The sequence below is a fragment of the Heteronotia binoei genome, chromosome 21 (assembly GCF_032191835.1).
Source record: "Heteronotia binoei isolate CCM8104 ecotype False Entrance Well chromosome 21, APGP_CSIRO_Hbin_v1, whole genome shotgun sequence".
NCBI lineage: Eukaryota > Metazoa > Chordata > Lepidosauria > Squamata > Gekkonidae > Heteronotia > Heteronotia binoei.
In genome coordinates this window covers 160872419-160885767 of record NC_083243.1, presented here as the reverse complement: position 1 = coordinate 160885767, position 13349 = coordinate 160872419, and the positions used below count along the sequence as shown (strand labels likewise).

General features: G+C 43.5%; 1 protein-coding gene across 1 annotated transcript in view; it reads left to right on the top strand.

Moving 5' to 3' along the window:
• Positions 1 to 12544, top strand: part of EPS8L2 (EPS8 like 2) — a 177258-nt gene extending 164714 nt beyond the window's left edge. The window contains exons 20-21 of the mRNA XM_060262683.1: positions 4663 to 4795; positions 9241 to 12544. Of these exons, the coding sequence (XP_060118666.1) occupies positions 4663 to 4795; positions 9241 to 9312 (205 nt within the window). The 3' untranslated portion in view covers positions 9313 to 12544. The remainder of the gene's footprint in view (positions 1 to 4662; positions 4796 to 9240) is intronic.
• The last annotated feature ends 805 nt before the right edge of the window (positions 12545 to 13349 follow it).

Genomic DNA, 13349 nt, shown 5'->3' with positions numbered 1-13349 from the left:
TAGATGCTGTTTTTGACGCACCATTCCCAAAAAAGTATGTCTATGCGGCACAGACAGAGAGATCTGGTACCGCCCTGCTTGTTCACATAGAAAACTGTGGCCATATTGTCGGTTGTGATCTGGACATGTTGGTTGATTACAGACGGAAGGAACGATTGAAGAGCCCTGTGAACGGCTGAGTTCTAGGCAGTTTATGTGCATAGCCCTCTCGAGCACAGTCCACAGACTCCTGGCAGTCTTGTCCTCTAAGTGGGCTCCCCATCTCCACTTGGAGGCATCTGTAGTCACGATGACAGACGGAAGAGGAAGAACGAAGGGCATTCTGCAAAGTAAAATGTCTGGTACTGTCCACCAGACAAGGGAGAGCCGAACCCTCTGAGGTACAGTGAGAACGGTATTCTGTGGTTCTATGTGTGGGTGGTAGGCACGGACAAACCAAAGCTGGAGAGGCTGCATGCGCAGTCTTGCGAATCGAAGAACCGAGGTTGTTGCGGCCATGAGGCACAGAAGACGTTGGATGGTGATTGCAGATTGCGTTGTGGTACGTATGACCTCCTGGGCCAGGGACAGAATGGTGTGGGCACGATCCCTGGGAAGAAAAACGAGATGAGATGTGCAGAGACGAGCACCTATAAATTGTAGGTCCTGAGTTGGGGTGAGGTGAGATTTGGTAGCATTCACACACAGGGCCAGGGAGGCGAGAAGAGAGAGTGCTGTTTTGAGATTCTTCACCAGTTGATGTGCTGTGGGAGCGATGAGTAACCAGTCGTCTATGTGCAGGAACACTGGAATGTTGCGAAGACGCAGGGCAGCTGCGACCACTGCCATGCATTTCGTAAACACTCTCGGGGCGGTGGATAGCCTGAACGGGAGGGATCGATACTGGAAGTGATGTTGTCCCATGGCAAAGCGAAGATATTTGTGGTGCTGAGGTCTGATGGTCACATGGAAATAAGTGTCCTGGAAATCCAGGGATGCCATCCAGGAATCCTGCGGAATTAGGGGAAGGATGGATTGGACGGAGATCATTCTGAATTTCTTGTAGACTATCCGCTTGTTTAATCTCCTGAGATCCAGAATGGGTCGCTTGCCCCCGTCCATCTTGGGCACCAGGAAATATTGTGAGTAGAAACCTGTCCCCTGATGGTGAGGAGGAACAGGTTCTATGGCATTTTTTGGAGCAAGTCCAGAATCTCTTGTTTGAGATGAGGGGATGGTGGAGTAACAGTAAAGTAGTGGTGGTGAGGTGGCAAAACGAGCTCGATTGCGTAACCTGGGCGGATTATGGTGAGTACCCAAGAGTCCATGGTGATTGAGCTCCAGGTTGGGTAGAACGGGAAAAGACGTGTTTGATAACAGGGATTCAGCTGTTGGATGAGATGCAGAGGGGAGTCAAAAAGACTGCTTGGCTGGCTGAGAAGACTTCTTTGTCTGCTGAGAGTGTGGCCTCTGTTGGAAGGATTGTTTTTGCTGGGGGGGTTTCCTCTTCCAGTAATCGGATTGCTTAGGAGAGTGTTGACGCCTCTGAAAAGATGGTCTCCAGGGCTTGGGTCGATTGAACTGCTGAGAAGCTGGCTGAGAGACTCCAAGGCGCTTCACCCTCTTGCGGCCATCATCTACCGAAGTGAGGACTTCATCAGTGGATGCATGAAAGAGGCCAAGGCCATCAAAAGGTAGGTCTTCGATTTTTTGTTTGATGTCGGGTTGCAGGTTCGTGGACCAATGAAGCAAAAACTCTAGATGAGCAGAAAACGGCATGTCTGATGGTGTTAATCTGCTGTTTAGAAACTCGTGAGAGCTCAGAGACTATTTTGGATGCGACTCTCTGAGAAGTTTCAGGCAGAGAAGGAATGAGAGGAATAAATTGGTTGGCGAGATTAAATGTATATGCAGAAAAATAAGCCAGGTAATCATTAAGTTTGGAATTAGTAGAGGCAAAATTGTAAATCTTGCGAGCCAAGGTGTCCAACTTCCGGCCATCACGATCAGGAGGAGTAGGATGTCTGGATGGTTTGGCTTTAGTCGCTGAGCGCACGATGATGGAGTTTGGAGCAGAATGAAAGGCTAAAAATTTAGAATCAGGAGCGTGTACTCTGTACAGGGAGTCAAAGCGAATCGATGCAGGTTTGTCCCAGGCCTCACGCAGCCCCTCCAAGTGCACTGGCAACATAGGTAGGGGTGACCCCGCTGGAAAATCCGCCTGAACCAAATCGTGGACTATGTCAGAAACCTTGTGTGAGTCGGAAGGAAGAGTAACATTCAAGGCTTCAGCCATGGTAGTAAACAGATTAAGGTAGGCCTTCAAACCATCTGATGGAGAAAGACGGGCTGGATGTGTGGAATCTGAAGCAGGAGAGCCAGGAGGATCTTCGGAGTCAGAATTGCTGGAGCTGTCCCCTTCGGATTGGGATTCCTCGGTTGCGGGAGAAATCAGAGGCTTGGTAGGTGCAGATGTGGATGCACCTTCCTTGGAAGGTTTAGACTGTACTTGTAAGGCAGTCGAAGTCATGGTCGATATAGAAGTCATGGCCGGAGCAGCAGATATGGTGGCAGAAGCTGTGCAGGGTATAAAAGATTCTCGGTACCGAGGAGGTTCATGGACTCAAAGGACTTCACGGTCTCGAGAAGAGAGATACTCCGGGTCTCGGGTTCAAGAAAACTCACGGTACCGAGGAGATTCAAAGTCACAGATTTGAGGTGTTAATACATCACGGCTGTGGGACGCGACCTCGAATTCACGGTAATGAGAGCGACGGAAACCTTCATCCGAGGGGGAACAGGAGTAGCGATGGTAAACCCAGCGGTGTCTGGAAGATGGCGATCTGGAGAGTGAAGAATATTCATATCGACCCCTCTGGTAATAGTCCTGGTACTCACGGTAGACTGGAGAGCGTGAGCGGAAATCACGACGTCGAACCGGTGAGCGAGATCGGACATGTTGGGTGGAAACCTGTGTCGACGACTCTCTGTAGAGAGGAGAGATTCCGATGTCTCGAAAGGATCCAGCCTGTAGCAAAGACGGGGGATGCTCCTGAGAGAAAGTCGGATCCAAATGGGGGTCGGATTCGAGGATGTTGAACGGCACCATGCTGTGGACCGAGGGCGAACAAGATCGGACTGGTATAACCTCGACTGCAGCTGGGGAGTGAGGAGTGAGATGAAGCATGCCGGAGATGACGTCGGAGGGCGCCGAAAGCTCTGGTGGAACAAGAGGTTGGATCGGAGCCGAGTGTGTGGAAACTGATGCCATCGATGTTGCTATAGTTGTCAAAGTGGTAGCCCTCGGGGAAGTCGTCAGAGTCGACCTTGTCGGATCGCGAGATTTTTTCGGAGCCGAGGCCAACGGATCGGTATGGCGAGACTTCTTCGAAACCTTGTGGCCGGTGTCAGAGTGCTTGGATGGTCTCTTGTCAGACTTATGCTTTTTATGGAGTTGAGGAGCAGCCGACGCAGCCGAATCTCCAGTTCGGTGTGGGGGAGGCGGCAAATCAGAGCTGGGCATAGCCCAGAGAGATTTTTCGAGCTGGAAACTTTGAAGTCTGGCCGCTTGATTTTTTCGCACCTGTTTACCGAAGTTGGCGCAATGAGGGCAAGTATCTACCCAATGAGCTTCACCCAAGCAGAAAAACAGTACGAATGTCCGTCTGAAGTAGGGATTTTAGATCCACACCTCCGACACTTTTTGAAAGTAATTTTCCCTTCCATACCCTCCGGACAAGTGAGGGGAGGGAGAAAAACAGGGAAAGAAAAGCGCAGCAACAAGGGCTTTTTTTAAAAAAAAATTTATAAGGACGAAAAATAATAGAAGAAAGGAGATAAGAGAAAAAGGAGGAATACAATACCAAACAGGAAAAGACGAGCTGAGGAGAGAGGAACGCAGCAAGGTAGGTGTTGTCTGGGTGGCAGAAAGGAAGAAACTGAGTGGGAATGGTGCCTCCCGCTCGCTCCAGGCATGCGCAGTCGATGCCTGCTCCCCAGGGCAAGCATAAAGCGCGCCAAAAAACACTCTAGGCGAGCTATTGGAGACTCCGAGGTATGGATCCATTGCCTGCAGCAAGACTTATGTGTGGGACTGCACGGAGGCCACGATGAAGATTATAAAGTTTTAAGATGGTAAGTAGTAGTGGTGTGAATGTCACACTAGGACCTGGGAGTTATGATTTCGAATCCTGACTCAGCCATGAAGCTTGATTAACTATCTTGACTCAGTTACTCTCTCCATTCACAGGATAGTTGTGAGGTCAAAATGGGCATATGATGCCCTGAGCTTCTTGGTGGAGAGGCAGAATAAAAAATGTACTACGTAGGGGAGAGAGAAATACATTCCACATATGGCTGTTGTGCTGGGTGAAAAGACTTGGGGGAGCCCTCTCAAAAAAGTTTCTGTTACTCAGTACCAGTGTGTACGATCAGGAAAAAAGTCCTGAGTCTCCTTCCACTTACTCCTGTCTCACAAAAACACTGAGAGGTTGAGCTGAGAATGTTTTCAGTCCAGTGGGCCATGAGTTGTTCTTGAATGCTAAGCCGAGAAGATGAATCACAGCCATGATTATCTGTACATGAAGAGTCTTGCACATCAGTTACTATATACTGAGAACTTGATAACTCTGGGCTTTTATCACTTTTTCTTCATAATACAAGTTTAAAACGTGTATTTTCCAGAACTGTGGACCATCTTGGAATACTGACCGGGGCTCAACTTTTCTCTCTGAACAAAGAGGAGCTGAAAAAAGTATGCGGAGAAGAAGGGGCTAGGGTGTACAGTAAAATCACAGTTCAAAAATCTCTCTTAGAGGTAAGACCTTTTGTTAGCAAACAGTGCCTTAGGATAAAAAGAGATAGAAGTTCCTAAGAAGTTTCAAATTTAAGACTGTACTCAGACTTTAAAAATGGGTGGTGAAATCATAGCACCTGTTACACTTTTATTGATGCTACACACCTCTTCATAATATGTCATCTGTAGCAACTGGACTAACAATCCAGTTCCATAATGCAGACTTATTGGGCTGATCCATTGTTCCTTTTCTTGTTTACCTGCAAGCAGAATGCAAATAAAGATTCCACACAGCACTTAATAAAGTGCTATATTGTTCACCAAATCCACTATATGTCTACTTGGAATAAATTTCCCTTTGGTAAAGGTTGTGGTTGCCAGATTTTCTGCTAAGATGGGAGACCTCGTGCTGGCAAGCTCCACTGCCACTATGTTGGCTGGCAAGAGAAAAATTAATTTTAAAATTGCCATCAGTGTGATGGTATTATCACATCACTTCAGGAGGAAACCCAGAAGTGACAAAGTTCCATTCTAGGAATCACCAGGAACCTTATGGTAAAATCATAGCGTTTCTGGCGATTCCTAAAAAAGGTGTGACATCACTTCCGGGTTTTCTTTCTGAGAGCCAGTTTGGTGCAGTGGTTAAGTGCGTGGACTCTTATCTGGGAGAACCAGGTTTGATTCCCTACTCCTCCACTTGCACCTGCTGGAATGGCCTTGGGTCAGCCATAGCTGTGGCAGAGGTTGTCCTTGAAAGGGCAGCTGGTGTGAGAGTCCTCTCAGCCCCACCCACCTCGCAGGGTGTTTGTTGTGGGGGAGGAAGATAAAGGAGATTGTGAGCCACTTTGAGTGGAGGGCGAAATATAAATCCAATGTCATTGTCTTCTTCTTTGGAAGTGATGTAACACAATCGCACTACAGTGCCCCCATGTTCCCAGTGTCCCAGACTCCTAGCAAAAATGCTACTACTTCTTGCAATTTCCCTCATTTTGTAGTGGTCAAGCTAATTAGTTATTTCACATTTTCCTTGCATATCCTCTCCATGAATAAATGCTTGATCATCAACTCTTTGGGGGGCAGGGTGGGAGAAGGGACTTCTTTGTTGTTATTTTCTTCTCTTTTTTCATTTGAAAGAAGCCGAAGTCACTAATCTGCTTTATCTTGTTTGTTATTTAAAAAATTATAACAAAAGGGGGGGGGGGGAGGTAAGTGACTTGGCTTGCTGCCATTTTTTTTAAAAAATATATATATTCTTAAATTCTCTCTTCCCTAACAGTCAAGCATATATTAATAAGTGTTCTGGCAAATCCTGAGAAAACAGGAATTAACTAACCAGGCTGGTATGAAAAGAAAGAGAAGCAATTTTTAAGGCACAGCAACCTTAAGATGCCTAAACAGCCTGTCTGAATGGGGCAGTCTGGCATAGTATGTGTTTTAAATACATAAAAATGACCACAAATTAGATCATTAAAAAGACAAAAAAAAAACCAGCTCAGAAAATACTGGAATGCAACCATAATATCATCTGATCAGGCCTCATTTTGGGCAGGAGCTCACAGGAATATAGCTCAAGAACCTCTACATTTTATTGTTTTCTTTCTTAACCCTTCCCCCAGCCCCAATACTTGCTTCTAGGCTCCACTGTTTAAATCCCGTGAGAATTTTGCTGAACTCTAAGATTTAACAAACTTTTTAATATTTCCCCCCACCAAAAAATGGGAAAATAACCAAAACATATAAAGCAGATAGATGGAAATCATCATGCCACTGTGGTCACATAGGAGAAAGCAATTTAAAAAGTATGATGGGAGTAAGGTTTTATTAATTCATGAAGCATTTTAAGGTAGATTCTGAACTGATATAATTTAGTACACCTTCCGATGTCAGGGGTGTGTGGCATATGCAAATGAGTTATGCAAATGAGTTGTGCTAATGAGCTCTGGCACAACTTTTTCTATGAAATGACCCCTGATCTGGATACTCCATAAAACCTGAGTGAACAAATGCAAATGAAATGGCTAGAGTTGAAGCAACCACATGAAGGATACAGAGACAAGTTAAGGACATTTGATTGGTCTTGTAATGCTGACTTTCAAAAAGAAAAAAATGTTTTCAGAAAATGCTGATAAACTAATTAGGCAACATTGTCTTCTTTTTTGAGTTCCATTTTTCATGACTTGCCACAACTAAAATTCCCACTAAAATCATATAATTCTTTTTTGCAATAGCTGAGTGTCAAGATCTCACAAGCACTGTGGGGACTTTCTGCTGGACTGCTTACCACATGGCTAAATGGCAATCATGAAGCTGTCTTTAGCTGCCTAAAGTTCATAGCACAGAGCAGTCTCTGTGAACATATTCACACTTGCATGGCCATTTCCTGAGGACACTTGGGCAAAAATGGTAATGAAATAAGTAGGGATGCAGAGGAAGATATTATACTTCAGTATGTTATGTGATTAAACAAACCCTGCACGAAAGTACAAGACAGCAGAGCAGTGTACATTTTCTGCCTGTTTAGAATTTAGCAGCCCCATAGCCAGAAAAGTTTGGGTGGAGTGGCCCCGGAGATAAAAAAATTGTTGAGGGGGGGGGGCTGCGGGGCTTGGCTGCTTCTTCCCTCCAGTGGCCAGCCCTCCCAGCCCCAGCTCTCTCTTGCCCAAGAAAAGGAAAAAAGGGGGAGGGGGAGAGTGTGCTTGACACCTTAATAAATAAAAAATGGGATGAGGGGGTGGGGGTTTATTTTACAACGTGTCTTCTCTCCTGTGGACTGTTCATTTCTGATTGGGCCCTAGGCTCTCTCTCTCTCACTCTCTCTTGCTGTTCCTCTCTCACAGCCAGTTTGGTGTAGTGGTTAAGTGTGCGGACTCTTATCTGGGAGAACCGGGTTTGATTCCCCACTCTTCCACTTGCACCTGCTAGCATGGCCTTGGGTCAGCCATAGCTCTGGCAGAGGTTGTCCTTGAAAGGGCAGCTGCTGTGAGAGCCCTCTCCAGCCCCACCCACCTCACAGGGTGTCTGTTGTGGGGGAGGAAGGTAAAGGAGATTGTGAGCCGCTCTGAGACTCTTCAGAGTGGAGGACGGGATATAAATCCAATTTCTTCTTCTTCTTCTTCTTCTCTCTCTCTTTCCCCCCGGCTGTTGCATGCGCTCTCTTTGCTGCTCTTTTGCTCTCTCCCTTGCTGTCGCACTCTCTCTCTAGCTCTGTTGCTCTCACTGCCGCTGCTTCGCAGTTCGTTTCTCTCTCTCCCGCTCTCTCGATGTCCCCCTTGCTGCCGCTCTCACACTGTTTCTCTCTCTCTCTGCTGCTCTCACTGTCCCCCTTGCAGTCACTTTCTCTCTCACTCTCTCTCACTGCTGCCCTTTTGTAGTTTCTCTCTCTGCTGCTTTCACTCTTCCCCTTGCTGTCGCGCTCTCTCTCACTGTTGCTCTCTCTCTCTGCTCTCTCAGTCCCCCTTGCAGTCACGCTCTGTCGCTCTCTCTCGTTGTTTCTCTCTTTTTCTTGCACTCCCTCTCCGTCCCTTCTCCTCAGGTCCAACGGAGGGGCCCTACAGAGGGAGGGGGGGTTAAATAGAGTGGCCTGGCCTATCCTGGTGCCCCCTGTAGCGATGGGCCTGAAATTTAGCAGTCAAGTCTGCTTTGTAAATATATGTAACATCTTCTGTTTCAGAGTGCAGTGCAAGTTACAAGTATCTGCTGGTTACAGTGATGAATCTTCACCTCTGCTTCATTAGGAAGCACCTTTGCAGTCTTCCAGAGATACTCCAGAATATAGCCAACCAATCCCAAAGTGATTACTATACACAGCTAAATTTTATATTAAATTCTATGCCAGGGGAGAGAGGGAAGGCTGACTTTGAAGACAGTCTGGAAACTTCATATGAGCAGTAGGCACATAGCACCCATTTTTAATCCATTGCATTAGCTCCTAATGTGTTTCTGAACACAATACAAATTGCTGCTTTTCATCTTTAAAGACCTAAACGTTTTGTCCAAAATATCTGAAGGACTACATCCATTCATATATAGCTGTCTGTCCACATTCTGAGATTGTCTAAGGAAACCCTATTGTAAAAACCCATGGTGAAAGAACTATGTTTGGTGGAGAGTCATGCCAAGCCCAACTTGGTAGCCTTGCCATGCCTTTGGGACACCCTCCTCAATGAGCTATATCGGGCCCCTTCTTTACAGGCATTCCAATATCAATTTTTGAAGGCTTTTCAAACCTAAGATCCTAAATTTTCTTATAAACTGTATAAAATGTCTTGTTTTCTGTTGTTTTATAATTGTTATGCCAATAAAGGTTTTTGGAATTGGAATTATGGCTGAATTACCTTGACAGTTAACTGCTTTGAGCAGGTCTTTGACTTGGAAAGGCAGCAACTAAATTCGGGGGGGGGGGGGGGGGAGTTTGAGAACTATTTCAATAAAACTTTCATATTCTTTATCTTTTCTGTTTATTCCAGAAAAGCAGAGGAGAGTCAGAGCTTCAAGAAATCATGAAGCGGCGTCAGGAGAGGATTGATTCTGCTATTTAAGTTCTATCTGCTTTTTTCATCTCTTAATATACACTTACTTGCAGAAAAAGGGAAAAGGAGTATGAAATATCCCATTAAGTGAAAGAGACTGCAGGGACCAGCATCTGAGCAATGTAAATTGCCATTCAGAGTGACTGTTCCTTGAGCATTTTTGGTTATGAGGAGGCTATACTCCCTTGATAACATGACATTGCATTGGGAGAGAGGTTGTAGTATTGCATGAAGTATTATTTTTATATTTCTATATTTTATACAGAAAATTTGTGTGTGTGACATTCAGGACATGAGGAAGATCAAAATTCATGTTCTAAGCAGAGGCCGGATTGAAACAAAATCATGTGTACAAACTGTTTCCTGTATGGCCCATCACACTACAGTAAAATATCACAGAGTGAGCCTGAAATAATTATAAAAGCTCCACAGAATGTTCCAGGATATTCCCTGTGATTGTAGGAAGATGATCTCACCTCTTCTGGTATACTTTTTAGTACATAACATGCTGCCCACTTTGGGGTTCACTTTTGCAACATATAAGAAGAGTAAATATAGGATGAGGTAATGATCAACTTGCAAGCAAATTAATTTGGAATTTGGTTATCCTGCCCCAACTGTGTGTGTTGCTTTTATGTGTTATCAAAAGTCCTCAGGAAAGCCCTCATGCACTGAGGATAATGAGAGTTCATCCAGCTGGGTCCATTCTTGACAGAACCAGTAACAGCACTATCACCAGGAAAAAAGAAAAATGTGAGCTGGATGTGATTACAGCACATGTAAATATATTCTGATGTACTGTGTAAGAGCTCTTGGCCAAGCAAATAGATTATTTTCATATCCATGCCCTCAAGACTGTATCACCAGTGCCTCCATTTCTGACAATGAAGTGATTGCAAGGAATTTCCATGTTTCCCTAGATTAATTCAGACAGATAAATATTCAAATTATCATACTTAGAAGTATGAAATATTATATCACAAATGGCCCTTAGCAGTGTGTGTAAGAAACTAATTTCTCACTGATTCAAAAACAATCCCCTGTCCCAAATTCTCTAACAGGACCATCCTAAGTAGAAGTACACCCTTCTAAGTGTAGTGAATTGAGTGACCTTCAAAGAATATAATTCTGCTTAGGATGGCACTGCCAGGGACCTCATTAGCTGTGTAATAGTTTGTTTTGGAATTCATCCCTAATATAAAAGCCACAGTACTTCTCAATGCAAGACTGAACTAGTCAAAATGTGAGTCAGAATGTGAAATTTAAGTCCAACCATTCTGAGTTCATTCAGTAATATATTTCACTTTAATTCATGGATATACACTATAAGGCCTCAGAGACAAGTCTTTTGGGTTCAGGGAATATTGTAACAAATTAAAACTTAGAGGGGGGGGGTTAAAGTGTCCCATGTGATTGAGCGAGGGGAGGGAAAGTTTGAAAGCATGCATGTTGCCCATGCCTTGCTCACTCAGAAATAAGAACATATAAAAGAATTCCAAATTAGATTTTAATAATCATAACAGAAAGCATTGTGTTACTTGAAATTTTGGATCTGATAGTAGTGGAATCCTTGGTCATCAAATTAAGAGTCAAGTGCCACTCTATGCTATCACCTGGTGCACACCTAGTTGTCTCCCTCTGTGAAGATAGTTTCAGGTGGACAGCATGTTAGTCTGTAGAAGAAGAAAAAATGGGTCCAATAACAGAGAACAACAAAATCTTTATTACTTTCATTACTACCAACTCTGTATAAGAAAAATGGATTGGTCTCTACGGTGCTCCTGGACTCGAATTTTGTCTCCCTCTGATGATAAACTATAAGCCAAATCCCACAAGCAATACCAGCTTTCAGAAACTGAGCTGTATTGTCCAAATTACATTGTTTTACTGCAAGTCCACTTATTTCCATTCTGGACATACTCCCCAGGGAACTCTGCTTAGCTCAGCAAATGTGAAGTATGCATGTTGATTATGTATCACTATAGCTGAAGTTGGTGTCAGTGAGAACTGCATATATCCTTGTTTTAATGTTCTCAGATATTGGAATGTTCTCAGATACTGGAAATAGAAGCCTGATAAATCCATCTGAACAAATATGATTGTTAAATGCCATGTTATTCAAGTTTTGGATGTATGAAAATGAATTTCTTCTAAAATTAAGGCCTATAAAGATCTGCATCCATACAGAATGAAATGGCGGCAGCAATCCCATAACACTGTTGTTTCTCCCTAAAACACTTTGCTCTGTATATGCCTGGACTTAGGCAAGACCAAGCCTTTAAGAAGTACACACATCACTGCTCAATGTTTCTTTGCTTACTGTTATTTGTACATTAGCCACAGTGGATTTAGATTATATGTACATAAATAGATAGACAAAGTTCATGACCAAAAATCCATGAAGTTATAACTAAATGAAAATTATGTTTTCACATTATATTTTACTTGTGAAAAGTAGCTGCACAGAGATAATTAATTACAATCTAAGAAATCAGAGCTAGCATAAAGTATATAGTATATATGAAGCTGGCAAGTTTACAGTCAGAATATTCAAGTATGTTTTTGTTTAATGTTGGACCAGATTTTAGAACAGAAAAAGCAAACAGATTGTTTCTTACATGGAGCTGGTAGCAATGAAAGTGCAACAACGTAGAAACAAAGCACAACTGTGAGCTCCAAGACAAGAAATGCAATGAATAAAGAACTGCTTTATTCTCCTTCTCGTGTGCTCCAGCACTGGCTAACATTAATGGATGTGGACTATTCAAATTCTATGCAGATATATACTGAACATATTCACAGAGCAATCCTATGCAGAGTTAACCCCGTCTAAACTCATTTACTTCAATGGATGTAGAACAGCGCAACTAAATTTAAGACTGCACTATTAGTGAATTAAAACCTTTCAGTCCTATTTGGTGACACTTACCTCTAATAAAAATGCAGCCACATATTAGTTCTATCCCCTAAAAGTCAATGAACCAGTGTAATGGTGGCCACACCGAAAGCTCTGCAGTGGCTGCACTTGAGAACCCATGCTCTTCTTGTTTTAGTTGGGAGTGCTCACAACATATCAAATCGATTATTTACATATATTTTAACAGGGTTAGGATCTTGCCTAATTTGTTCAGTCAAACATGGCTTGATATAATTATGCTGAACTGTATGTATGTATTGTAAACATGCTATTGTAAACAGGGATAGCAAGCTGGTTTCAAAATTAAAAGATATTTACACATCACTTTGGTTTATTTGAAAGCTGTTCTAATTTGTAAATTAAAAATAGACTCCTATTCCCAGTGCTAGATTTCAGTAATATATAACTTTCACTAATTCTTACAAGACAGTTAAATCAATCTGCCACATTCATAATGCATGTTTCTCACCAGGGCAGAATTAATTAGTATGCTCAATATGCATTAGTGAAAACGACCATTGGTACTTACCATGAGGGGTCCTTCTCCTCTGAGTACAGGAGGCCATCTTGGGTGTTTCCCACTATCGTGTCAGGGAGGCAGGAAATAGAATCTTTCTTCTTCCTCTTCCTGTGGCACTGGAACACCCATCTCCTCAGTTCGAGTACTCCAAGAAAGCAGTTTAAACTATCAACCTTACTCAGAAACAACCACAACAGTGATAATAACAAGGTAACAGAAATAATTCTGAACAGACATAACTGTATATTCAAAAGGAAAGGAGTCAGGCAGAAAAAGTTCAAGAAGAACACGAGCTATGTACAGAGGTGGGCAAGATGTCCTCCTGTACTCAGAGGAGAAGGAACCCTCACAGTAAGTATCAATGGTCATTCTCCTGAGCCAGAGGCCATCTTGGGAGCTCCTAGAGCGTTGGGTGGGACATCGCTATCTTCTGAAAACACAACTGAGGAGATTGGTGTTCCAGTGCCACAGGAAGAGGAAGAAGAAAGATTCTATTTCCTGCCTCCCTGACACGATAGTGGGAAACACCCAAGATGGCCTCCGACTCAGAGGGAGAACATTTCAGTTTGAAGATAATTGCCATATGGAAATAACTAGGTAGTTTCTCAC